The sequence below is a fragment of the Podarcis muralis genome, chromosome 11 (assembly GCF_964188315.1).
Source record: "Podarcis muralis chromosome 11, rPodMur119.hap1.1, whole genome shotgun sequence".
Taxonomy (NCBI): Eukaryota; Metazoa; Chordata; class Lepidosauria; order Squamata; family Lacertidae; genus Podarcis; species Podarcis muralis.
Window position 1 is genome coordinate 65,669,611 of NC_135665.1, and position 27,847 is coordinate 65,697,457.

Genomic DNA, 27,847 nt, shown 5'->3' on the forward strand with positions numbered 1-27,847 from the left:
CTGCCCCCTCTATATACTTCCTCCGGGAAGACTTTCGCTTTCTTTTCGCCTCGCCTCGCCTTGGCATCTGGCCTGCTTTCCTGCCCGGACGTGTGTTGAACTTGGGGAAGGGGTTCAGCTGCCTGCCATTCTCCTGCTCCTCTTGGAAGGGCCATCGGATAGTCCAGTTGGACAGCCGCCAATCCCTGGAGCAGATTCAAGGCGATGTCACACAGGCTAATAGTATGCATGTGCACATGTTTTGTTTTTGCATTATTTTAAACTGCAGATTACAGTAAGTGGCGTGCATCTTTCCAACTGAGGAAACACCATCCAGATTTCAGGGAACATGATCCTCCTCCTCCTGATGTCTCAATCTCCTCACAAAGCTTTATGGCGGAGCAGGGCTGCCCAAGATGATTCACTGCCTGAGACAAAGGATCCGTCCAGTGGTTCCCAAAATGTTTTGGGGTCACACACCCCTTGTCTCCATAAACTCATCCCCAATGCCCCCTACCCTATAAAAACAGTTCCCAGAATAGCGGTTCGCATGACCCACTAAGGAAGATCGTAACGCGATAAAATTCAAACAGCAACAATTAATTGCACATTTATTCAAAATCCAGCTCAAACTATTTCGTTTAATTGATACAGCAAAACTGATTAGCTTTATCCGGTGAGACCAGCTTTTCAAAGTCTGATAGTCATTTAGCAAGAGTCTCGGTTGCTTTCATGCAATGGGTGGGCTTGATGAAGTGACACCAGTTTCCCAATGTCTGGTTTAAAGTCAAAATATACAAAAAATTAAAAAATTGTTCAGTAGCACCTTAGAGACCAACTAAGTTTGTTCTTGGTATAAGCTTTCGTGTGCATGCACACTTCTTCAGATACTTCTTCAGATACTTTCAGATGTTTTGAGACTACAATTCCCATCATTCCTGACCACCGGTTCTGCTAGCTGGGGATCATGGGATCAAAAACACCTGGAGGGCCAAGGTTGAGGAAGCCTGTACAGTCATACCTCAGGTTACAGACATTTCAGGTTGCACAATTTTGGGTTGTGCACCACGCTGAACCCAGAAGTACCGGAACGGTTACTTCCAGGTTTCAGTGCTTCGCATGCGCAGAAGCGCTAAATTGTGCTTTGTGCATATGCAGAAGCACTGAATCGCAACCCGTGCGTGCACCGATGTGCAGGTTGTGGGTTGCGGGCGTGCCTCCTGCACGGATCACGTTCGCAACCCGAGTGTCCACTGTATTAGAGGGGAAAGGAGGGAGGTTTCTGAAATGATGCCTGTTGTCAAGAAACATTTTATCCTTCTCTCATAATACAAGAACCCTGCAGGGCCACCCAGTGAAGATGAAGGCTGGATGATTCATGACAGATAAAGTATGTCCATCTTCACGCAGCACATAGTTCTCCCACAGGATGATGCAGCAGGGTTGTAGGAGCAAAAAAACTGCTAATGCTAGGCTGCATCAGCAGAAGTCTAGTGTCCAGGTCAAGGGAAGTAATAGTCCCGCTCTCTTCTGCCTTGGCCAGACCACACCTGGAGTCCTGTGTCCAATTCTGGGCACCACAGTTTTAGAAGGATGTTGACAAGCTGGAAGGTGTGCAGAGGAGGGCAACCAAGATGATCAAGGGCCTGGAAACCAAGCCTGATGAGGAACAGTTGAAGGAGCTGGGGATGTTCAGCCTGGAGAAGAGGAGATCAAGAGGTCAAGGGGCTGCCCCATGGAAGATGGAACAAGTTTCTTTTCTCCTGCCCCAAAGGGTAGCGCTCGAACCAATGGATTCAAGTCACAAGAAAGGAGATTCTGACCAAACCTCAGCATGAACTTCCCAATAGTCAGAGCTATTTGACAGTGGAACAGTTTCCCACAGGAGGTTGTAGACTTCCTCTCTTGGGAGTTTTTTAAGCCAAGTTTGGATAGCCATCTGTGAGGGATGCATTAGCTAAGATTCCTGCGCTACAGGGCTTAGACTAGATAACCCTCAAGCTACCTTCTGACACTACAATGGCATGATTCCATGATTTGGCTCAAGTTGAGCCCAACTCTTATTATATTTTCAGGGACACAGTTTTGAGGAGTCTGAAGATTCAGATAAGTGATCTGCTTTCCCGTGGGTCCTGGCAACAACTTTTGGGAAGGGCCATGAACCCAAAAGTTTCTCTTTCTCGGATTCTCAGGTGCTGCCAATTATGATTTACATGGAGGGAAGGTTGGCCCAGGTCCAGCTGCCTTTGTGGGAACTGTTCTCTGGTTTTGTTTCCCCAGTCAGATCTCATCCTGATTGCTTAAGTCAACAGCCCAGCAAAATAGAAAGTGGACCCCCCCCCTCTGCTTCGTCCCTGCCCAGCCTTCAGGCATTTCCAGAAAAAGAGAGGCAGAAAAGGGTTGAGGAAAGTCAGTTCAAGAAGGGGGACTTTCCAATGTAATGATATGCCACACACAAACACACACTGCAAGTGGAAATTAGCTGTCAAGTGGAAAGCCTTTTGCACAAGATTTTCTGGCCAGTGTTGCTTTGAAGACCTCTAGAGACTTGGAGCATGTGGGCTGCTTGTTGCAAACATTCTGGCTTTCAACCACCAAGGCTTCTTTCCTCAGCAACCGCAGCAGCAAAGCACCCTCGCTTCTGGGATCTATTGACTCTCTTGCTAAGCATTCCCCATCCTGTAAGTTGCCTCCAGGTTGTCAGGATTTTGTGGGAATGTTTCAAGTACTGTACACATCGGAAATTTAAGTGGATTGCAGTACTCTGTTGCCCACGCTTTAAAAAAAAATGGACTTTTTGCAGTTAGAAAAATGATGGGAAAGCATGCTGAAAATGAATGATTGAGAGGGAGATGAATAAATGTTGTGCAAGGAGTGTCCAATCACCTTTTTGCTTGCTCTAGAACTTTTCCTATAGAAACCCTCTCTTTAAAGCTCAGTGGAAAACCTGAACTGATGTTTGCTCCAACTGAGTGCTGAAGAGCAGGATTTTGTGGGGAAAACTCTTTCCTCGATAGCCCTCTCCTCAATTTGTCCTGTCCTTTGCAGTGAGCGGTTCGAATCCCCATGAAGGGGTGAGCTCCCGTTGCTCAGTCCCTGCTCCTGCCAACCTAGCAGTTCGAAAGCACGTCAAAGTGCAAGTAGATAAATAGGTATTGCTCCAGCGGGAAGGTAAATGCCATTTTCGTGCGCTGCTCTGGTTCGCCAGAAGTGGCTTAGTCCTGCTGGCCACATGACCCGGAAGCTGTACGCCGGCTCCCTCAGCCAGTAAAGCGAGATGAGTGCCGCAACCCCAGAGTCGGCCACGACTGGACCTAATGGTCAGGGGTCCCTTTACCTTTACCTTTGCAGTGAGCACCAAAGTACTGAAATGAAGATGCCAGCGACAAGCTGGTGTCAAGAAGTTTAGACTGTTTGCGAACCGCTTACAAGTTTCCTTACAATCAAGCGGTGTACACACTTTGTTAAATAAAGATAAAGTGAGCCGGCTTTCACAATCTTTGCCAAATCTCCAGTCTCGTATTTCATTCTGGAAGGAACTGCAACATGTTTCCAGCACCTCCTGGGACGTGTTCCTCAGCCTAGTGACCTAAATTATCTATATAGGGAAGTTTGTGGTTACACCCCCCCCCCCTCTGGGCAACTATGGCATGTTCACACTTGATCCCTCTGCCCCAACTTTGGCTTCTGCCAACCAAGGAGTCACAGGATGTCCTTTGCCCACTCAGTTCTCTGTCGGGACTTATCCTCACTTCCTTTCGCCCCGCTGCTTTCCCCTGAGGAAAGCCACTCTTTATGCCTCCATCAAGGCTAACAGAAACCCAGGTTTTCTCCAGATTGCCATTTGCTCTGATTTAGCAATAAAGAACAGGTTTCCCCTGGGGAAAGAGCAGAGCAAGGGGGGAGACTGCTTGGATCCACGGGACTAGTGTGGACGACCCCTTAGTATCTGCTCATGAAGGGGGGGCTCTTTTTTTCTTTTTAAAGTATGTATGGAAAAGGGACGCTTGTGGCACTGTGGGTTAAACCACAGAGCCTAGGACTTGCCAATCAGAAGGTCAGCGGTTCGGATCCCCACGAAGGGGTGAGCTCCCGTTGCTCGGTCCCTGCTCCTGCCAACCCTAGCAGTTCGAAAGCACAAAGTGCAAGTAGATAAATAGGTACCGCGCCGGCGGGAAGGTAAGTGGCATTTCTATGCGCTGCTCTGGTTCACCAGAAGTGGCTTAGTCATGCTGGCCACATGACCCGGAAGCTGTACGCCGGCTCCCTCGGCCAGTAAAGCGAGATGAGCGTCGCAACCCCAGAGTTGGCCATGACTGGACCTAATGGTCAGGGATCCCTTTACCTTTATGTATGGAAAGCACCTGTCAGGGAGCTGGCTCAGAGATGGGCAGGAGGGGGCAGAAACAGGCCAGGCTGGACAGAGACAGATATGGAGGATATGATGAAGGATATGGAGGTCCCTTTCTTCGATGACTGCTTGGATCACTTGCTGGAGTCCCCAGAAGCAGCCTAGGCACCTTCTCTGTGTGAAGGTGGGAGAGAGATGCTTTTTGTTGCATTTCTAGCTCAGGGTCAGGCATCCCCAAATTCGGCCCTCCAGCTGTTTTGGAATGCCTGCTCAAGGTGAGTCACTCGACTCCTTTAATCTCCTGTGAGGTAGTCTAGGCTGAGAGACAGTGACTGGCCTCCAAGGTCACCTAGAGAGCTTCATGGCCAAGTGGGGATTTGAACTTGCCCCCCCCCCCGGTCACCCAGTGAGTTTTATGGGTGGGGATTGGGACCCTGGTCTCCCAGGTCTTGGTCCAACATCCTAACCACTACGCAACACTTGGTGGTGGGGCTTGACTCATAGCAGAATGGAGGAAGAGATGGGGTGGATCTACACACGGGGGGGGGGGACGCTATAAATAAGTAATAAATTAAATCATTGTAAGAAAAAAAATGCTCTGTAAAATCACATAGAAAAGTTTTGTGCTCTACAGCACCATCTAGTGTTGCATGTTTATAACACACTTAAAATGCTGGTTTTTGACTAATGCAGCTGAGTCCGTGGTCTTTACATCCAAGTCCATGGCAACGTTAAGAACCTAGGAATACAAGAAGGACCCGCTGGATCAGGCCCTTAGCATCTGTGGCCGGCCGGCTTCCTGTGGGAAACCAGCAAGTAGGATTCAAGCCCAAGAGTAGCTCTGCTCTCCTGTGGTTTCCAGCATCTGGTATTCAGTATTGCTGCCTCCCAACTTTGGAGGCAAAGAATAGCCATTGTGGCTTGAAGCCATCCATAGCCCTCTCCTCTGCCATGAATTTGTCTAATCCTCTTTTAAAGCCATCCAAGTCATGGTCATCACTGCCTGCTGCAGAAAGGAGATCCGCAGTTGGACTCTGCACCACAAGGCTTTCTGGGTAATTACCCAGAAAACAACACCCTCCCTTCCCAAGTTGGCCCTGTGGAGAATAACAGGACCTGGTTTGACTCTGTGTATGTAGCTCAAATACAATGACCTTGACCCCACTTAAACCACACTTGATGGATTCTCTCTTCCTGCCACTGGGAGAATGTTGCTATTTTGGGATGGACTCCTTCACATGCCAACAAACCCAGGTGGCACAATCATAGCTGATTCAATACTGTTGTGCAACAAACTTCCTCCAAAAGATTGTGGGCTTTATCCAATCAGCAAAGGGCTGGGAAAACGCACTGGAAAGGACAGGATAAGACTCGCTTTGGTGCTGTGGTATCTAATCTCTCTGGAAACAAATAATAGAATTGGAAGGGACCATGAGGGTCATCTGGTCCATCTTCTGCCCAACATGGCGCTTGAACCCATGGCCCTGAAATTAAGAGTTGCATGCTGTACCAACTGATCTATCCAATCCTACAATCAGGATGAATGGTCAGTAAGCAGGTGATAAGAAGCTCAGCCTTCTTGCCTTGATCAGACCCCACCTGGAGTCCCTTGTCCACTTCTGGGCACCACAATTGGAGAAAGGTATTGACAAGTTAGAAGATGTGCAGAGGAGGGCAACCACGATGATCAAGGGTCTGGAAACCAAACCTTGCGGGGAAAGGTTGAGGGAGCTGGGTATGTTTAGCATGGCGAAGTGGAGACTGAGAGGAGAAAGGAGAAAGGTAAAGGGACCCCTGACCATTAGGTCCAGTCGTGGCCGACTCTGGGGTTGCGGCACTCATCTCGCTTTATTGGCCGAGGGAGCCAGCGTACAGCTTCCGGGTCATGTGGCCAGCAGGACTAAGCCGCTTCTGGCGAACCAGAGCAGCGCACGGAAACGCCGTTTACCTTCCCGCCAGAGCGGTACCTATTTATCTACTTGCACTTTTTGGGGTGCTTTCGAACTGCTAGGTTGGCAGGAGCAGGGACCGCTGACCTTCTGATTGGCAAGTCCTGGGCTCTGTGGTTTAATCCACAGCACCACCCGCGTCCCTCAGGAGAAAGGAGAAAGGTAAAGTTACCCCTGCCCGTACGGGCCAGTCTTGACTCTAGGGTTGTGCGCTCATCTCACTCTAGAGGCCGGGAGCCAGCGCTGTCTGCAGACACCTCCGGGTCATGTGGCCAGCGTGACAAAGCTGCTCTGGTGAACCGGCACCAGAGCAGCACACGGAATGCCGTTTACCTTCCCGCCAGAGCGGTACCTATTTATCTACTTGCACTTAAGGGTGCTTTCGAACTGCTAGGTTGGCAGAAGCTGGTACCGAACGACAGGAGCTCACCCCGCCGCGGGGATTCGAACTGCCGACCATGCGATCGGCAAGTCCTAGGTGCTGAGGTTTTACCCACAGCACCACCTGCGTTCCGAGGATAGACATCATAGACATCATCAAATATCTTAAGGGCTGCCACATGGAAGATGGAGCATGCTTGTTTTCTCCTGCTCTGGAAGGTAGGACTCGAACCAGTGGCTTCAAGTTACAAGAAAGGAGATTCCGACTCAGCATCAGGAAGAACTTTCGGACATTAAGAAGAGTGGGATGAACTCCCTTGGGAGCAGGTGGAATCTCCTTCATTGGAAGTTTTAAAGCAGAGGTTGGTCAGCCATTTGTTAGCTGAGATTCCTGCACTGAAGGGGGTTGGACTAGATAACTCTTGGGTCCCTTCCTACTCTACAATTCTTTCAAACAAAAATCAAATAAAACCAAGCCAACTCAAATGAGAAGAAAGGAGATTCTGACTAAATCTTAGGAAGAACTTTATTTGATTTGAAATTGTAGGATTGCTTTCTTGTAACCCGTCCAAGGGACCCTGTGGTGAATGGGAGGAGGAGGTTAGAAAAAAAACCCAATATATAAACATATGCCTGTTGTCTTTGTCCATGGAGTTTTCTTGGCAGGGATACTGGAGTGGCTTGCCGGTTCCTGCTCCTGGTAGTGATGTATGGAAGTGAGAGCTGGACCATCAAGAAGGCTGATCGCTGAAGAATGGATGCTCTTGAATTCTGGTGCTGGAGGAGACTGTTGAGAGTCCCATGGACTGCAAGAAGATCAAACCTCTCCATCCTGAAGGAAATCAGCCCTGAGTGCTCACTGGAAGGACAGATCCTGAAGCTGAGGCTCCAATACTTTGCCACCTCATGAGAAGAGAAGACTCCCTGATGTTGGGAAAGATGGAGGCCACAAGGAGAAGGGGACAACAGAGGAGAAGATGGTTGGACAGTGTTTTCGAAGCTACCAGCATGAGTTTGACCAAACTGCGGGAGGCAGTGGAAGACAGGAGTGCCTGGCGTGCTCTGGTCCAGGGGGTCACAAAGAGTCAGACACGAGTAAATGACTAAACAACAACAACATCAATATATAGGTCTCTGCTTTTCCACCTTCATCTTCCATGATCAGCCACCTTCCTCTGTGACCTCATAAGACCAGCCGGTGGCATCAGTCTCCAGGCAACCAGAAGGCAACATCCATCTGGTGAGCCACTCCAAGGAGCAGGCTGGGGAAAGAGGCCAAGGGAGGTCCTGTCTTGGGTGGGTCTCTCAACCACCACACCAGAGAAGAGGCCGGCTGCCCCACAGAAACCTTCCCCTTGAGGTGAGTCGCTTGGGATCTCCCAGGTCTTCCCAAAGTCAGCAAACCACAACAGGTGGACATGAGGTGTGATCTGGATTTTAAGGATGGACCATGTAGCGTGTAGAATCTGCCACGTCTCAGGTGCGGTAGGATTCTGTCTGGGAGCATGCAGTGCTGTGGGAGGAGAGATGTGCTTTTGTGAAACACCACGTCCTTCGCTACAGACCCTCTCAGGTGTGCTGTGATGGCAGAGGGGGCCCTCTTGGTAGTTCCTCCACCCCCAGAGGCTCAGTGGGTGGCTGCCCAGGTGGAGAGGGTCTTCTCTGTGGTGGCCCCTGAACTGTGTAACTCCCCACAGAAGTACACCTGGCCCCTTCATTGCAGTTTCTTGAGGATGCTGAAGACACACCCTGGCTCTTGACACGTGAGGTGTAGGTAACTTATTTTTTATTGCTGGAAGTTGTTTTAAATTGATTTTAAATTGTGTCTTAATGTTTTGCCCTTCCCTGGGATTTTATCTCACTTTGAGTCATAAGGTTTCACTAGGCGACTGAAAACCGTCACGTAAAAACCAATATTAAAATTAGCCGCTTAAAAACCGCCACCAAATCAGCTTCAGCAATGCACACATCAAACTCAATTAAAAGCATTAAAAAAGAAAAAAGAGCGTTTTCAGTTGCCTCCTATAAGAGAAGAAGTCTGATAACAAAGCCTGACCAGGAAAGGAAGTTCCAGAAGTGGGGCACCACAACCAAAAAGGCCTCGTCACTTGTCCTCATCCACCTGATCTCAGAAAGATGGAGCTATTTTGGAAAGGGTCTCAAAAGCAACACTTCTGCCTTCAAGACAGATGCATGCAAGAGCAGGCTGTTCTCCAGCGATCTCAGTTCCAGCCCATCTCAGACTTCAAGATCAAAACCAGCTCTTGGAATTCTTGGAAACGAGTTGGCAGCCAATGTAGTTCTTTAAATGGAGCTAAGATCCTCTCCCTCCTGTTAGAAACCTTCCACTTGACCCCTGAAAACCTCCCGGCGCTCTCTAAACTTCTCCAGTCGAGTTCCAGGCAAGTTTCAGCGACACCCCTCTCTTTTTATTCAGTTCTCAGAATGGTTTATGATAGTAACAATCAACCATGGAAAAGAATATCAGACAGCCTTTCTCAACCTGTGGGTCCCCAGATGTTGTTGAACTACAACTCCCACCACCCCTAGCTAGCAAGGCCAGAGCTCAGGGATGATGGGAGTTGTAGTCCAACAACATCTGGGGACCCACAGGTTGAGAACCGCTGGAACAACCAGCAAAATGACAGATAAAATGATGGCCCAAGTACATAAGAAGAGTCTGCTGGATGAGGCCAATGGCCCCTCTGGTCCAGCATCCTGTTCTCACAGTGGCCAAAGAAGCCTAAGAACCTAGGAATTGTGATAGACTGCTCCTGCAGATGGAGGCTCCATAAGAGCAAAAGAAGAGCCTGGCTGCATCAGGCCAAAGGGGGCCCATCAAATCCTGCATCCTGTTCTCACAGTGGCCAAGCAGATGCCCCAATGGGAAACTCACAGGCAGGATCCGAGCACAAGAACCCTCTCCCCTCCTGTGTTTCCCAGCAACTGGAATTCAGAAGCACTGTGGCCTCCAACGTGGAGACAGAACAAAGCCATCCTGGCCTGTAATCATTGATAGCCCCCTCTCTCCCATGAATTTGTACAATCCTCTTTTCAAGTCATCCAAGTGGGTGGCCATCACTGCTTCCAGTGGCAGTGAGTTCCACAGTTTTAACTATGCACTGCGTGAAGAAGAAGAAGAAGAGTTTGGATTTGATATCCCACTTTATCACTACCCTGAGGAGTCTCAAAGCGGCTCACATTCTCCTTTCCCTTCCTCCCCCACAACAAACACTCTGTGAGGTAAGTGGGGCTGAGAGACTTCAGAGAAGTGTGACTGGCCCAAGGTCACCCAGCAGCTGCATGTGGAGGAGCGGAGATGCGAACCCGGTTCACCAGATTACGAGTCTACCGCTCTTAACCACTACACCACACTGGCTCTTCCTTTTCTCTTTCGTGAATCTTCCAACATTCAGCCTTGTCCATGAGCTCAAGCGTCACAAGAGGGAGAGAGAAACTTTCCTCTACCCCTTTTCTCCATGCCACGTATGATTGCAGAAACTTCCACCATGTTGCCTCCTATTCGCCAAATGCTAGGGAAAATGAAACAGAAAATGTGCAATAAAATGAATAGGCAGGGAGGGGTGCCAAAAGACTCAAACCAAGATGAGCGCCTAATGAGAAGTTTCTGTTCCCTCCAAGTTGCCTCACCCACCCCCCCTCAAATGTTTATGAGCTTTTATCTCTGGAGGACTCCCTTCCCGACAGGAGAGAGTCTCAGAAATTTCCCTCTCCTTAGCTGTAAATAACGCAAAGAGCCTCATTTCCTGGCGATCTTCAGCCTTGATCAGAAAGTGATGAATGCACATTCTGTTTGCAGGAAACCATGTTCAGTGTTGTCCTGTATACATTTCTGCAGGACCTCTTCGGTCTAGAACAGGGGTCGGCAAACTAAGGCCAGGGGGGCGGATCAGGCCCAATTGCCTTCAGGATCCGGCCTGCGGACTGTTCATGGATCGGCGTGGGGATTCTGTTCGTTCGGGTTGCGCCATTTTTTCCCTGCACCATTCCATTCCCCCCCCCCCCCCACACACACACACTGTGGCACCATCTCCTCCCTCCCTCCTCCTGGCTTCTCCCTGCCCTGCCTAGAGGAGGAAGGGGGCTGGGCTGAGCTGGCTGAGAGCATTTTAAGCAGCCCCTCTCCGGAGCCAGCCCTTTCGCACCACTCATCTTCCCTCCGCCATTGCCGCCGCCACTGCCCTGGCGCACAGTGGGAGGGTGACTCTCCTGCCTCTGGAACATGGGCATTACCTCTGCGGACAGGAAAGGAGCAAGCCCACCCCCTACAGATGCCACACACAGTGGTGGGGCATATGTTGGAGCTGCCCAGGGCGGGCGCGCTCCCGAGGGGGGTGGGGCACGGAGGGTGCCCTCCCAGGCGTGGAATAGCCACTCAGTTGCACAGAATGGTGCGTGTGCCCCGCAGCCAGGGGCGCAGCGAGACGCCGATGGCGGACATACAGCGTGCCACCCACCCACGACTCCCAAACCTCCTTCCCTCTCCTTCCCCACCGAATGTGATTTGGTGTTGGCCATTTGTTCTGACTTTTATGGTATTTTATGGTATTTTAATTTTTATTTATTAATAAACTAAACAAACAAAAGATAAAAGGTAAAGGTAAAGGTACCCCTGCCCGTACAGGCCAGTCTTGACAGACTCTGGGGTTGTGCGCCCATCTCACTCTAGAGGCCGGGGGCCAGCACTGTCCGGAGACACTTTCCGGGTCATGTGGCCAGCGTGACAAAGCTACTCTGGCGAGCCGGCACCAGCGCAGAACACGGAAACACCGTTTACCTTCCCGCCAGTAAGCGGTCCCTATTTATCTACTTGCACCCGGGGGTGCTTTCGAACTGCTGGGTTGGCAGGCGCTGGGACCGAGCAACGGGAGCACACCCCGCGCGGGGATTCAAACCGCCGACCTTTCGATCGGCAAGCCCTAGGCGCTGAGGCTTTTACCCACAGCGCCACCCGCGTCCCTAAACAAAAGATAAAGATAAAGATAAAAGAGATAAAAAGATAAAGAGCACAAATAAATACAATGACAGCAGGTTGAAAGCAACACACGTTTGGAGATTATCACTGAACTTGTTGCTCCGAAAATGGCAGGCTCAGGGTAGGCTTGGGAGTCAGGGGCAGGGGGCGCGCCAAATGTCACCCCCCAGCGAAGACACCCAGGGTGGTCCGCCCCCACCGCCCCCCCTTCCTCCGCCCCTGTGCACACCCCTGTTTCCTTCACTTCAGCTAGAAGCCTGAAGCCCCTCCCAACCTTCTGAGAGCCTGAGGAGGGAAACTGGCAGCTAAGAGACCCTTCATTTGTGTGTTGCATCAAATGCTTTCTCTGAAACATCTTTGATGCAGAGAATGCTGGACCATTCACTCAGCGGAGCAGGTTGGCCCCGAAGAGCACTCCCACACTGCCCTCTGCTGGGGGCAAAGGATTTTTATTTTATTTCACTTTTCTACCTGTGGGTTTCGATTCAACCAAAGCTTCCAGAGAAGTGGGGAGAGGAGGCCTGGGAAGGGGGAATGAGACCTCAGCACAAACTTCTTGGTGGCCTCGAGGACAAGCCACTACCTCGCCATGGATGGTTTTCATCACTGTGCGGCAGTGACCATTTATGAGGCAGCACTTTGCCAATGGGAAATTATTAGCAGCAGTCTGCCCTTGCCCTGGGGCTTGGCGCTGGGTGCAACTTTGTAAAAGGGCGGGGGGACACAAAATGCCATGATGGAGTCTACTCCAGGCAGCTCTGCCCATGCCTTGTGCTCAGAAAGCCATAGAGGCAACCACCATTTTGATATCCTTTCGCCCACAAAAAAACAGTTGTTTAGCCAAGGGTTTTCAGAAAATTAATGTGATTCAGTGTTGGCCATTTGTTCTGTCTTTTATGGTTTGTCAATTATTATTTATTAGTAAACTAAACAAACCAAAGATAAAGAGCACAAATAAATACAGTGACAGCAGGTTTGAAAGCAACATAAGTTTGGAGATTATCACTGAACTTGTTGCTCCGAAACATTACAAAAAATATAATTTTTTCCACAAAACCGTTAGTCTGGTTTTATATGTATTCCTTTGTGGTGAGTTAGCTTAACCATAGTTCCTACTGACAAATCACTGATGGTGTGCTTTTTCTCTCTCCATTTTTAGCTATTATGATTGTAGCAGCAGTTATAAGGTTAAACACTATTACTTGATTGTTTTCTGGAACAGCTTATTTTAGATATCCAAGCATAAATATGTCTTCTATGACTTTATGGTGTTTAAAGAATTTTATTGTACACCACCATAATGGGTTATTTTTAAACGAGTTAATGATTTATAAATGCTCTTATAAATAAATTAAGTGTTCAAGGCTGGAGATGCCTCGGCACATCTTTAGAGTAGACCAGCCTCCCACAAGGCTCCCTCTTTTCTTTCTTTCAGGCCATGGATCAGAGAGGTTCTGCAACCCCCAGCCTCCCAGGTAAGAAGGGCTACTTCACACAGCCCCTGAACACACACACACCACATCCTGTAGGGACGGACAGGGCACAGGTTAACATCAGTGGAGGAAGGCAGGTGGTTCAATGCAAGAATGGGAGGAAGGGACTGCTTCCCATGGCAATGGGGATGGGAGCTGGTCCAAGGGCCACCTCTCAGCTACATTTAAGGCTGAGTTTGCAGGTATTCCGGCTAAACATTCGGGAGAACTTTCTGACAGTAGGAGCTGTTTCAGAGTGGAATAGACTGTCAGGATTCACAGAATGCTGTGTGAGATAGTAAGTCTGCAGGCTTGAGTTTGCTAACCAATGCAACTGGCTGTTGCAATCAGCCTGCAATGCTTTCTATGGAGGTGCTGGGTCAGAAAGACTCAGTAGAAAGATGCTGACAGTTGATGCTGAAGGACACTGACAAACTGGAACGTGTCCAGAGGAGGGCAACCAAAATGGTCAAAGGCCTGGAAACGATGCCTTATGAGGAACGGCTAAGGGAGCTGGGCATGTTTAGCCTGGAGAAGAGGAGGTTAAGGGGTGATATGATAGCCATGTTCAAATATATCAAAGGATGTCACATAGAGGAGGGAGAAAGGTTGTTTTCTGCTGCTCCAGAGAAGCGGACACGGAGCAATGGATCCAAACTACAAGAAAGAAGATTCCACCTAAACATTAGGAAGAACTTCCTGACAGTAAGAGCTGTTCGACAGTGGAATTTGCTGCCAAGGAGTGTGGTGGAGTCTCCTTCTTTGGAGGTCTTTAAGCAGAGGATTGACAACCATATGTCAGGAGTGCTCTGATGGTGTTTCCTGCTTGGCAGGGGGTTGGACTCGATGGCCCTGGTGGTCTCTTCCAACTCTATGATTCTATGATTCTATGATTGACTGTCATCGATTTAAAAAGCAGTAAAGGTGGTGGTGTAGAGGAGTGTGGTCAGAGAGAGAGAGAATCTTCCTCTTTGCCTTAAGGTGCAGCCAGGTACTCTGTTTGACTGTATGAACTGCTTGTGTATTATAGCCTGTAGATATTTGTATATATAGCTCACAATAAATATACTGCACTGAAGAACCTGAAACTCTGAGCATTTCTGCTAAAGCACCACAAAGAATTCGCAACAGAAGGTGGTGGCCTCTCCTTCCCTGGAGGTTTCTAAGCAGAGGTTGGGTGGCCATTTGTCAGGGCTTCTTCAGCTATGATCCCTGTGTTGCAGGGGGTCAGACTAGATGACCCATGGAACCCCTTCCAACATTACATTGCTATGAATTGTAATAATAATAATAATAAATTTTATTTATATCCCACCCTCCCCAGCCGAAGCCGGGCTCAGGGCGGCTAACAACAATAAAACAGTATAACAGTACAACACAACACAACACTCTAAAATCATTCATTATAAAATTAATTCAAATCAAATCAATGGCAACCACTGGGCCAGAGCTCCGCGAAGATTGCCGAAGGAGGGAGTCAGGCTGTGCCCTGGCCAAAGGCCTGGTAGAACAGCTCTGTCTTGCAGGCCCTGCGGAATGATGTCAAGTCCCGCAGGGCCCTAGTCTCTTGTGACAGAATGTTTTATCTTGTATTTTATTCTGTGAACCACCCTGAGATCTTTTGATAAAGGGCAGTATATTAATTTAATTAGTTAAATAGCTAGAATACACTCCTTCAATCTGTTTGGTGCAGAATTTGGTAGATGGGAATGGTTTCCTGAAGCAGCTGGGGAAGATGAAGCTGCCTGGCCCACCCAAGGCACCAAGTGGACCATCTACCGTATTTCTCGCTCCATAAAACTCACCTGACCATAAGACGCACCTAGTTTTTAGAGGAGGAAAACAAGAAAAAAAAATTATTCTGAACAAAACAGTGGATGTGTGATTCTTGTGGTTCATGCTGTGGCCACAGACATGTGATTTGATGTGAGTTTGGGGCAGCCCAATGCAAAAATCCTGACAATCCATGTGGATCCGTGCTTTGTAACCACTTTTTTGCACTATTGTAGCCCCACGAAACAGTGGGTGCGTGATTTTTTGGTGCAGGCTGTAGCCATGGACATGCTATGTGATCTGATGGTGAATTTGGGGTGACCCAATGCAAAAATCCTGAAGATCCATGGGCTTTTACCTCCCCCCTCCCAGGCAGCCTCCTTTATCTCCCTCACCGATTGCTTGCCGATCAGCTGCTTCCTTTCAACACTCCCTTCCCTCTTGTTTCCCTTCATGTCTTTTCCTTAGCTGGAGCAGTTTTTTGCTCCTCCTTTTCTTCTAATTTCTCTCCTCATTGCTTTAGTCTTCCTGTCTCCTCTGCTTGCAAGTTTGCTGTCTTTACCTCCCCCCTTCCAGGCAGCCTCCTTTATTGCTAGCGTCCCTTATCTCCCTCCTGATTGGCAAACGATCAGCGGCTTTGTTTCAACACCCACTTTCCTCTTTCAAAAAAAAAAAAAAAAGCATGATCTGCTTTTTGCCCCTGGGCAATTCGGCTCCAGGGACCACGCATTCGCTCCATAAGACGCACAGACATTTCCCCTTACTTTTTAGGAAGAAGAAAGTGTGTCTTATGGAGCGAAAAATACAGTATATAGTTGATCTGATGCCAGAACCTGCAGGGAAAGAAGGAAGGCTGGTCAACGATTGCTAGACCATGGACAGCTCCAAGCAAACAACTTGGTCCAGCTAAGATTGGAAGGAGCTGGTCAAGGTCTTTGCTGCCTGTTTCCAGACTCCCACCTCCAGGCTCCACCCCATCAAAGGTCCAACACTCTGGCCTGAAGATGGGCACTCCTTCTTTCCATAGGTTTCATGAATCCATGTAGTCCATGCACTGATAACCTTGAAGCTGGACTACTGTAACTGGACCATGTGAGGCTGCCCTCAGGTCTGGTTCTGGAGCTCCAGCTGGCGCAGGATGCGGGCATCCAGATTGCTGACGGGGTCTTCTGTTTGAGAACATGTGGTACCATTGGTAAAACAGTTGCACTGACCTCCCACCCACTGCTGAGACATGTTCAAGGTCCTTGTATTAAATTACAAAACCCTGAGCAAGCATGCAATAAAACCATTAAAAGAGTTAAACTCAGGCATCCATTAACCCTTGTGGGAAGATGCGTTCTTAATTGTTTGCAGAGGCCTGGTGGAATAGAAAAGTTTTTGTGGGAATGTTCAGGGAGGCAGGAGTTGTAGCAAGTTCTATAACTTAGCAGAGTTTTAAACATTCCCCTTTAAACGTACAGCAATTTGCTTGTTGCAAGCTCGTTTGAGCTTCTAAATATAGGATTCCTGGTAAATCCCTTTTTTCCCTCTTAAAAAGAATAAATACGACAATCTTATTTAGAATCAGTAAGAGGAATTTACTCACAGTATCATCAGGTCACAATTGGATCCCTGAAGGCAGACTTGGGTTACAAAATATACACACATGGAACTATCCCATAACCATCTCTAGCTGAAGAGCTGTTGCTTCTTCGACGAAAGCAAGATGGAGAAGAGGGAGTGTGCTGTCTACGTTGCCCCTTTTGGTACCTGGGCAGGTAAGGTCACGCCCACCTCTAGTCATATGCAGAGGAAGTCTTGTCCCAGCTCAGGAGGAAACAGGAAGTTTTCTCCTGGGTGGTACAAAGCATCCCCTAGCATGTCCACTCTAGGAACGTTGTACTTGACTGCTATGTGTTCCACATCCCACAGTTTTCAGTGGGTGTTTAAAGTTTGCCACAGAAAGCTAAATCTCTATTTGCTCAGTAGTGGATGGGGAGCAGCTGGAGCTTCCAAGCTTTTATATATATATATATATATATATATATGCAGGTTTTGGTGTCCTCGGGTATCTTCCCGTGTAAAAGTTGGGGTGTCTAGGCGACGTTTCGACGAGGTCTCACTCATCATCTTCAGGCTGGTGCTTTCGGCTTCTTGTTGCTGGAACAGAGCAGGATCTCAGTGTTTGAGTTCCTATAAATACTGTTGAGGAGGTGTGGCCTCCAATGTTCTAGGCAGAGAGGAAGTTCCCAGGCTAGTGTGCCTTTTCTTCTTTTGTTCCTTAATTGCTTGAGGGATATCTTGAGTGATTTCTTGAGTGATATCCTGAGTACCACTTAGGTGGGTCATTAGGTGTGGATTAGTTACTAAAGCCTTTGTGTCTTGACCTCTTGAACTTTGTGAAGAGTTTTTCTGAGAAGATGGGTGTACTACATTTAGTTGTGCTCTGGCTTGGCTTCGTGTATAGGGGCGAGCTGTGGTTTTGTGGCCTGTGCCAGCCAGATCTGTGTAGGGATTGCAGGGGGGTGCAGCATCCGGAGGTGCCACCATGGTTTGGCTACTGGATGGTGTCTGTAATTTATCTGTGGAGAGGGTCTGGGTTTGGGTCTGGTGTGGTTGATTGGTGATGGCGTTCTGTGTGCCTCTGGATCTGGTGTCAGTTTTTGTGGGGAGGGCTAATTTCCAGATGTCTGGCAAGCGGGATGTGTCGTCACGCTTGTTCATGTTGTGAGGGTGTTTCTCTATCTCGATGGCTTCCATGATTATTCTCTTGTGGTGATGTTCCATGTTAGAGAGCAATTTGGAATCTGCAAAATTAATTTCGTGTCCTGTTTCTTTCATGTGTTGGAAGAGAGAGGAAGTTTTTTCTTCTTTTTTGACGGCATTCTTGTGTTCTGCGATACGTGCATTTATTCGTCTGTTTGTTTGTCCAATGTACGTGGCTGGGCAGACTTTGCAGGGTATTTCATAGACCATGGTGGCACCTCCGGATGCTGCACCCCCCTGCAATCCCTACACAGATCTGGCTGGCACAGGCCACAAAACCACAGCTCGCCCCTATACACGAAGCCAAGCCAGAGCACAACTAAATGTAGTACACCCATCTTCTCAGAAAAACTCTTCACAAAGTTCAAGAGGTCAAGACACAAAGGCTTTAGTAACTAATCCACACCTAATGACCCACCTAAGTGGTACTCAGGATATCACTCAAGAAATCACTCAAGATATCCCTCAAGCAATTAAGGAACAAAAGAAGAAAAGGCACACTAGCCTGGGAACTTCCTCTCTGCCTAGAACATTGGAGGCCACACCTCCTCAACAGTATTTATAGGAACTCAAACACTGAGATCCTGCTCTGTTCCAGCAACAAGAAGCCGAAAGCACCAGCCTGAAGATGATGAGTGAGACCTCGTCGAAACGTCGCCTAGACACCCCAACTTTTACACGGGAAGATACCCGAGGACACCAAAACCTGCATTCCTGTACCCGTGAAAATCTACGAAAGCAAATATATATATATATTTGCTTTCGTAGATTTTCACGGGTTTTTCTTCTTCCTTAAGCAATTAAGGAACAAAAGAAGAAAAGGCACACTAGCCTGGGAACTTCCTCTCTGCCCAGAACATTGGAGGCCACACCTCCTCAACAGTATTTATAGGAACTCAAACACTGAGATCCTGCTCTGTTCCAGTAACAAGAAGCCGAAAGCACCAGCCTGAAGATGACGAGTGAGACCTCGTCGAAACGTCGCCTAGACACCCCAACTTTTACACGGGAAGATACCCGAGGACACCAAAACCTGCATATATATATATATATATATAATTAGTTTTTTAACATATCATTTTCAACAGTAATTAAACATACTTTTGCATCTTATTCAATTATTTTGACTTCCATCAATCCTGTCTGAAAATTTTCCAATCTAATCTCTCAATATGCATTTCTTATTCTCCCTATTACATTTCAAACTCATAGCCAATATCTCTATCTTTTCCTACTTTGTAACACTTCGTATATTTCTCCTTACAAAACTTCTTGTAGTCTACTAGCGTAATTTGTTGATTACAGTTGCTCTTCAAATAATTCATATACTTCTTCCAATCTTCTGTAAATCTCTGGTCCCGCAGGTTTCGAATCCTTCCTGTCATTTTATCTAATTCTGTGTAGTCCATTAATTTTGTCTGCCTTTCTTCTTTCGTCGGAATTTCTTCTTGCTTCCATTTCTGGGCTAACAATACTCTTGCCGCAGTTGTTGCACATAAAAACAATTTAACATCTTGCCTATTAATGTCCTGATACCAAGTAAAAATGCTTCTGGTTTTTTAAAAAAATGTATATTTCAACATCTTTTTCATCTCATTATATATCATTTCCCAGAAGTTCTTTACTTTTTTGCATTCCCACCACATATGAGAAAATGTTCCTTCTTTTTCTTTACATTTCCAGCATTTATTATTTGTTTTATACGTTTTAGCTAATTTCACTGGTGTAATATACCATCTATACCAGTGTTTCCCAACCTTGTGCCTCCAGCTGTTTTTGGACTACAACTCCCATCATCCCTAGCTAGCAAGACCAGTGGTCAGGGATGATGGGAATTGTAGTTCAAAAACAGCTGGAGGCACAAGGTTGGGAAACACTGATCTATACATCATTTTCATCATATTCTCTTTAAAAAGCATTACAGGCTGTAAATTTTATCCTTTCATTCCATAACCTTTCCCATTCTTCAAGCTGTATATTATATCCAAAGTCTTTTGCCCAATGTATCATTACCCATTTCACTTCCTCATCTTTCAAATGCCATTCCAACAGTATTTTAGACATTTTAGACATTATTTTACATTCATTTTTTAATATTTTATATTTCAGCTGGAGCTTCCAAGCTTGACCCACAGGCAGTTAAAGGGGGGGGGGGGCTTCTCCAGGCAGTTTTGGCTAGTGGGCTTCTCCAGGTATTTCAGGCAACATGCCCAGCTGTGCTCACTCATACACCACAAGGATCAGAAATGGGGGAATGGGCACGGGTGCAAACAGGGGCTACCAGCTGCAGAAGCTCTGTGCCTCACCATGCCCACCGCTCTGAGGCTATCCGGGGCCAAAAGACCCCCACTCATTTGCCATGTCCTCTCCCCTTCTCTTTCCCCTGCGTAGCTGAGCCTCGATGTTCCATGACCGAGAACACCCTGCATGGAGAAGAGGAACTGGATGAGGAGACGGTGTAAGTGCAGCGCATGGTTGGACTGTGGAACTCCCTGCCACAGGAGGGAGTGTTGGCCTCCAAGCTAGATGGCTTTAAAAGGGGGCTAGACAGATTCATGGAGGAGAGGGCTTTTTGGGGCTCTTTCTTTTAGAAGGCATCTGAAGGCAGCCCTGTTTAGGGAAGCTTTTAATGTTTAATAGACTATTGTATTTTAATATTCTGTTGGAAGCCGCCCAGAGTGGTTGGGGAAATCCAGCCAGATGGGCGGGGTATAAATAATAAATAGATGATGATGATGATGATGACAGAGTTGTTCCACCTGGCCTTTGGCTTGGAATCCACTTGATCCCCTTCCCCTCTTTCCTTTTTCCTTTCTCCTTCTGTGATAGAACTCCTATTTGGGGACTTCCCAGGCTTTTTCTGGCCCACGTAGGACTAGTCTGGATAGTTAGCCTTGGTGAAGACTTGACGTTTTTATCCCCCCAAAAGTTTTTGATTGAGTTTCCACTGAAATGAGGCTGCATTTTAATGTTTTAATGTTGTATTTTAATCTTGTTTTTAAGCTGTATTTCAATCAATTGTTTTTATATTTGGTGTTAGCCGCCCTGAGCCCAGTCTTGGCTGGGGAGGGTGGGGTATAAATAAAATTTATTATTTATATTTTATGTTTATTCTTATTTTTATTAACACTGCTGGGTTGCTTGTCCTTCTCTCAGGAACTTCATTTCAACCTTGTATGAATCTCTGGGGCCTCTTTTGACTGAAGTGACCAAGCTCCAAAACAACCAGGACCCTCCTGCCCACCTGATGGTCGACATGAGGGCCAAGCTGAGGGAGATGGGCTCCACGGTCTCTGATGCCAGGAAGAAGATGATGAGGTACAACATGTACCTGGTGAGTCCTGCCGTCAGCCTGCCCCACCTCCCTAGGGAGACGGCCCCAGAGCATCAAGCAAGTACACCCTCCCTTCGGGGCAGGCTCTTTCCACAAAACCAACTGTGGTGCCTTTGCCTTCCTCCCTGCAGAAGAGGAGGCTCGCCAAAGCGGTCCACGAGAAGAAGGCCTTGAGGGAGCAGCAACTGAGGCAGCAAGAATGTAATGAGCAGGTAAGGCGTTTCCAACTCTCCCCAGTCCAGCGGAGTGGAGCTGAGGGGTTCCCAAAGTAAAGGAAGGACTGAACTCTGATTAATAAGAATACACACAGAGGCTTGAACCAGCAAGACTCTGGGAAGGATGCATATAATAATCTCTCTCTCTCTCTCCACCCCTCGGCCCAGGTCGTTTTATTCACAAAGAACTTTTTACAGAGTGTTCGTAAGAACCAATTAGATTTCTTCTGAGCATTTCAAGAAACCCCATGTGGGGACAAAGTTAAACTACCAAAACTAATTAAGCATGGGGTAAATAAAACAGAACTACAAAAGAGTGCATTTGGCAACCCCTGAGGTCATAAACAAGCAATATACATGATAAGGAGGATGGCCAGGAGGACAGCGATCATTATCACCTTTATAGGTAGGTAGCCGTGTTGGTCTGCCATAGTCAAAACAAAAAAATTCCTTCCAGTAGGACCTTAAAGACCAACTAAGTTAGTTCTTGGTATGAGCTTTCATGTGCATGCACACTTCTTCAGATAAGTGTGCATGCACACGAAAGCTCATACCAAGAACTAACTTAGTTGGTCTTTAAGGTGCTACTGGAAGGAATTTTTTTGTATCACCTTTATGTGAGACCTGTTTCCTGGCCCTAAGATTAACATATCAGAAAAGCTACATCAACGAAACTTGCCCCCTATCTTTATGGCCCAGGATGCCTGCCTGGCAAAGCAACTGGGCTGTGTACGTGACTTGTCAGGCAAGAGAGATGGACAGTAGAGGAAATGGCCAGAGATGCAGAGGATTGTGGGATTTGATCAGAAATTATTGTCAATACATTAAACCCAGTCAACACAATGCATTCATCGTGGACACAATGGCTTGTGGCAGCAGGTCCAAGGCAGCAACGCTGAGCATAAATCTAAATACCGTATTTTTCCCTCTATAACACGCAGATTTTTTCTCCTAAAAAGGAAGGGGAAATGTCTGTGCGTGTTATAGAGCGAATGTGTGGTCCCTGGAGCCAAAAAATCAGGCAAAAGTCAAATCGCGAGTCACGGAGAAGGGAAACCTGAAAAGAGTTTCAGGTTTCCCTTCTCCGTGACTGCTTTCCTGCATTCTGCCTCAGGGTCTTACTGCCCACCCTCCTCTGTTTCGTTGCTGTGATTGCTGAAACGGAACAAAGAGCAGGGAAAGCCCCTCCCCTCCAGGCAAGCAGAGTGTCGTTCTTTCTAATTCCTCTCTGTGCTCCGGTGCTGCTGGGGGAGAGGGAGAGAGAGTGGGGGAGGGAGAGGGAGAGGGGGGGAGGGAGAGAGGGAGGGGGGAGGGAGAGAGGGAGAGAGGGAGAGAGAGAGAGAGAGAGAGAGAGATGGCTGGCTTGGGGGGGAACTTTTGCCTTTCTTTCCTCCCTCCCGTAAAATCTCTCTCCAGCATTCTTAGCCAGCTGCTTCTCTGCACACCCCTCTCATGTCCCTTCTTTGTTTTTCCTTCGCTCCCCACTTAAAATGTGGTTACAAAGCATAGATCAACATGGATCCTCAGGATCTTTGCATTGGGTCACCCCAAATTCACCATCAGATCACATAGCATGTCCATGGCTACAGCCTGCCCCCCCAAAATCACGCACCCATTGTTGCCTGGGGCTGCAATGGTGCAAAACGTGGTTAAAAAGCATGGATCCACATGGATCCTCAGGATCCTTGCATTGGGTCACCCCAAATTCACCATCAGATCACATAGCATGTCCATCGCTACAGCCTGCACCCCAAAAATCACGCACCCACTGTTGCCTGGGGCTGCAATGGTGCAAAACCGTGGTTACAAAGCATGGATCCACAGGGATTCTCAGGATTTTTGCATTGGGTCACCCCAAATTCACCATCAGATCACATGTCTGTGGCCACAGCATGAAGCACAAAAATGATACATCCACTGTTTCATTCAGAATGTTTTTTCCCTTGTTTTCCTCCTCTAAAAACGATGTGCGTGTTATGGTCAGGTGCGTGTTATAGAGCGAAAAATACGGTAAATGCATCCTTCAAGTGCTGACCTTCTGGAAGGGAGTAATGTGTTGTGTGGTCACACTTGGATGCTGAGTGCCTCCCTCTTACCTACAAAGCTCACTCCTCTAATTAGAATGCGCATAATGCTGTTAGGGGGTAAATTGCCCATGAATAGCAATTATCCTTCACAGGCAGGAAACAGCAACCTGTCTCCGCTAGACCTGCCAGGCATATGGAGCTGTTCAAAGTGATTGTTCCCCTCCCTTTGAAGCCAGGAAACAGCACTGGATAAACCTGGACACACACAGGCAGATTTGCAACGCTCTGCTTGAAACACCACCAGTGCAATAAAACACTGAGCAGAAATTCTCTTGATTTGCCAAGCTGCAAAGGGAGGCTATTGCAGAGTTTTGTGCATTATTCAGGCGCCTCACCCCCCTGGAGCTGGTCCATGCATGAAAATCTGGGGTTTTAAATCAGAGGTAGAGGCATTATCCCAGATCTTTTAACGCTGATTTTTAACAGTTTTAAGCCAGAAGCACCTTCTGCTAGGTGAAATTTCATTAGGGGTTTTTGTTGGTTTGTTTTTCTACTGATTTCATAAAAATAAAGTATTGCATTGCAAGCTGTTCTGGGAATATCTGCTTTGAAAGGTGGCATGTCAAGTGTGTTCAATCAATCAACCTCTTCTGACACCCTTCCTTCTGTGTAGGAGATGCCACCACCAGAGCTGCTGAGGAACAAAGCCCAGGAGAGGGCTCACCGGAGGGGTGTCAGCCTGCAAGACCCCCAGTTCGTTCCAGTGGTGGAGGAGGCCTCAGGGCGACTGCGGGTTAGAGACTGGGTTTGGGGGCAAGGGAGTGGGAGCTGAAAGTGACGGGGGGGGCAGGTTATAATGATGGGAGGCTTGGCAGCCCAGTGTGTGGCGCTGGTGCAAAGACCCTAGGTTTGTGGTGTAAACAGCCCACAAAAACTTACTTTACTGCCTGGCATGTACAGCATTTTCTTAGCTTCTCCTAGCCTGAAAAGACAGCTAAGAAGCTGAGGAAAACATTAAGCGGCATGAATGAGGCAAGTTCTATAGGGCATGATTGACAGAAGAACTGGCTCTGTGGCAGGTGCCACAAAATACCCGTTCTGCATCTGTAAGAACTCAAACGATTAACGTGCACCTGCACTTCGGAGCTTCTTGCCTATGGATATCAGGCAGGTGCCTTCCCTGTGCCTTTTGGCCCCTGCTAAAAATACCCCTCTTGTTTAAACAAGCCCACCCAAACTCTTAGAAAGTTGGTGCAAGTTTTCATCTGTTGTTTTAGTCTATTGTGATTTTAAGTTTTGCAAAAGTTTTAAATTGTTGTTAAATTTTATTTTTATCTTTTTTGTAAATTGCTTTGAGGTGCTTTGTTTTTTGTTTTTGTTTACAATCAAGCAGTAAGTAAGTAAGTAAAGGTAAAGGTAAAGGGACCCCTGGCCATTAGGTCCAGTTGTGGCCGACTCTGGGGTTGCGGTGCTCATCTCGCTTTATTGGCCGAGGGAGCCGGCGTACATCTTCCGGGTCACGTGGCCAGCATGACTAAGCCGCTTCTGGAGAACCAGAGCAGCGCACGGAAACGCCGTTTACCTTCCCGCCGGAGCGGTACCTGTTTATCTATATGCACTTTGACATGCTTTCGAACTGCTAGGTTGGCAGGAGCAGGGACCGAGCAACGGGAGCTCACCCCATCGCGGGAAATTCGAACCGCCAACCTTCTGATCGGCAAGTCCTAGGCTCTGTGGTTTAACCCACAGCGCCACCCGTGTCCCTAAGTAAGTAAGTAAGTAAGTAAGTAAGGTCAACCAGCTCACACACCCCCTTTCTCCTTTCAGCCTCTCCAAGACATCGCCGATGGAAGCAGCCGGGTGTGTATGACCCCACAGGGAGTGCTGCAGAAAAGTGCCTGCAGGCTGGATGGCATGCGTAAGTGCAGGGGTCAGGGTGCCCTGGGATGTGCACACAGACCTCTCCCCCCCCACACACACACACACATGCTTCTTGGCGTTTGATGGGAGTAAACCCTTTTGCAATGAGCAAGTCATGATCCAGTTCCTTACAAGGCCTCTCCCGCTTCACAGAGACTCACCCATTGTTTTATGGCACAGAACAATTTGTTTCAGGGGTCGGCAAGGTTTACCTTGTCTGGGCCAGCGTTTGAGAACCAAGGTACCACTGTACTTCATTGTGGAGTCTAACTGGGTTGCCCTTCTCTTTCAGCTTCTCGTCCATCCCTTGATAGAGGCCAGATGTGATCGCGGAAGGTGGCAGACAGATCTCTCATTGCTTTTCCTTTGGGACCCCATAGACCAAAGTGAGGCTCAACGTGGCTGAGCCCTGTCCCTTGTCACCCAGTAGCACCAATTAAACCTCATTTCCTCCTTGAGTTCCAGGATAGTTGCCTCTTCTTTCCAGGACAACCACTCTCTTTTGCGAATGGTTGGTTTCTTGTAAGATGCTAACTTGCAATGGTTAGGGCAGGCATAGGCAAACACACCCCTCCAGATGTTTTGGGACTACAACTCCCATCATCCCTAGCTAACAGGACCAGTGGTCAGGGATGATGGGAGTTGTAGTCCCCAAACATCTGGAGGGCCGAGTTTGCCTATGCCTGGGCTAGGGCCATAGATGTGAAGCACATTCAAAGCACACACACACAGCAAGAATACTGGAAACTGTAGTTTGTTAATGGTGCTGGGAATTATAGATTTGTGAGGGGGTAAATGAAATTGGACTGGATGACCCCGGGATCTCTTCCAACTCTATAATTCTACGTAAATTCATATGAATGCCTTCACTTCTTTCTCGTCTTGTGCCATGGGAAAACTGGAAACTCGGTGTGATTTTCAACTCTTGATTAGTTAAAAGATACGCAGGTTTAGTTAGATCATCAGCATTAGACATGAGTAATCTTCCATCTATTTTGGCATTCTAATTATCCTGTCATGATGCTGTGATTTATGATGCCACTCTCTTTAAGATGATGTTTAAGTGCTTCATTTATGCCAGTTAATGCTTCATTGTTTTAATGTTTAGCCTGCTCTTTAAAAAAAAAGAAAAATTCAGAGCATCTAAAAGTAAAATAGAGGGGGGAAATAAGTAAAGCAAACAAGAAGGATGAGCCACTTCTGGATTTTTGTGGGGCAAAGGATACTGGGAAACAGCAGCCCTGACCTCTGATGGGACCCCAACTAGGAACAGAACAGAAATTCCTTTTGGTTCTCATTTAAAGGCAAACCTCCCTGTAATGGTTCTAGGGGTTGCTCGTGCGTAAACCGGCACCACACCTGGCTGGGTTGCCTGAGTGAACCTTTTCTGTCCGGACAGCCACTCGCCCGTGGCTGTCTCAATCGCTGGCAGAATCCGTCAGTGGGCGTTTCTTGAACTTCTTCCAGCAAAGAAGCTCTTTGACACCTAGTCTCCGCCTACTCTCCCTGCGCGGAAGCCTTCTGCGCAAGGAGGGTGTGGGCAGTGGAGGACCCCTACTCTCCCCGCTGGTTCCCAGCAAGGAGTCCTGGGACCGCCTCGCTGCTTCCCCCATCTGCCCCCCTTCTCCACTGGTGCTACGCTGATTCTCTTCCCCAGAAGCTGGGCTGCCTCTCCCCATCCCGGGGCGCTCTCTGGAGGCCCTCTGGAGCCTGCTCTCTCCCTCCGGCACTGATGACAGTTTCCTGACACTCCCTAACTCTCTTTCCAAAATAATACAAAAACCGGAACATAGAACCACCCTTTAAAATTTGCATGGTTTCTCCATCTAAGCAATGTGTTCAGAAATGCATGTATGGGGGGCGGGGGGGGAGAGCCTATGAATCCATACAAGTGAAAACAGCACAGAAAAATGTGTTATTGGGAGAAATTGCTTTGTAAAAATGTATGTATTAGGCAACGTCACATAGAAACATGTATAATGAAAAATTCACACTAAAATGCCGATGAATTTTCATGAGAAAAATAAAATTTTCATGAGCCTTTAAAATAATAAAAAAGCCACAAACTGATGTTTTATTTGTAAATCCTGCAGGGCAGAGAGTTGGGCTCAAGGAGTCCCTTCCAGCTCTGCAATTCTAGGATGTTGAAATGCGGAGAAAGGTGAGACAGATTTGCCCCTCTTTAATCCACAGCTGGAGGAATCCCAGTTGCAGGAAAGCGCAAGCAGGGAGAGTTCTGCTCTTGTGTTTGAAACCTGCTTCCTGGTTCCCCAGAAGAGGCATCTGGTTGGCCCCTGTGAGAACAGGAGGCTGGACTAGATGAGTCACTGGCCGGATCCAGCAGGCTCTGCTTATGTTCAAAACTCACTTCCCATTTGAAAAGCACCAAGACAGAAAATGGAGGGATGCAGTGGCTGTTTCTGTACAGTGGTACCTCTGGTTGTGAACGGGATCCGTTCCAGAGCCCCGTTCGCAACATGAGCAGAACGCAACCCGCATCTGCGAGTGCATGGGTTGCGATTCGCCGCTTCTACGCATGTGTGTGATGTCATTTTTGAGCGTCAGCGCATGTGCGAGCGGCGAAACCCGGAAGTAAACCTTTCTGGTACTTCCTGGTCACAACCTGAAAAGATTTAACCTGAAGCAAACATACCAAGAGGTGTGGCTGTACATACAATTTATTGGTGGATAGGAGAGAAAAC

At 47.7% G+C, this 27,847-nt stretch overlaps 1 protein-coding gene across 1 annotated transcript; it reads left to right on the plus strand.

The window, feature by feature from the left end:
• Positions 1–7,938: 7,938 nt before the first annotated feature.
• On the plus strand, positions 7,939–25,472 carry LOC114606488 (uncharacterized). Its single transcript, XM_077935959.1, has 8 exons — positions 7,939–8,020; positions 13,092–13,131; positions 20,041–20,107; positions 20,806–20,983; positions 21,115–21,195; positions 23,899–24,018; positions 25,053–25,143; positions 25,438–25,472. The coding sequence occupies exons 2-8, from the start codon at positions 13,095–13,097 to the stop codon at positions 25,470–25,472; spliced, it is 609 nt and encodes a 202-aa protein (XP_077792085.1). The 5' UTR covers positions 7,939–8,020; positions 13,092–13,094.
• Positions 25,473–27,847: the final 2,375 nt, after the last annotated feature.

Excerpts from the sequence above, each read along its gene's own strand:
- LOC114606488 (XM_077935959.1), top strand. The coding sequence starts at position 13,095 with ATGGATCAGAGAGGTTCTGCAACCCCCAGCCTCCCAG. Across the intron at positions 24,019-25,052 it reads AGGCCTCAGGGCGACTGCGG|CCTCTCCAAGACATCGCCGA; the intron begins GTTAGAGACTGG and ends TTCTCCTTTCAG. Across the intron at positions 25,144-25,437 it reads CTGCAGGCTGGATGGCATGC|CTTCTCGTCCATCCCTTGAT; the intron begins GTAAGTGCAGGG and ends CTTCTCTTTCAG.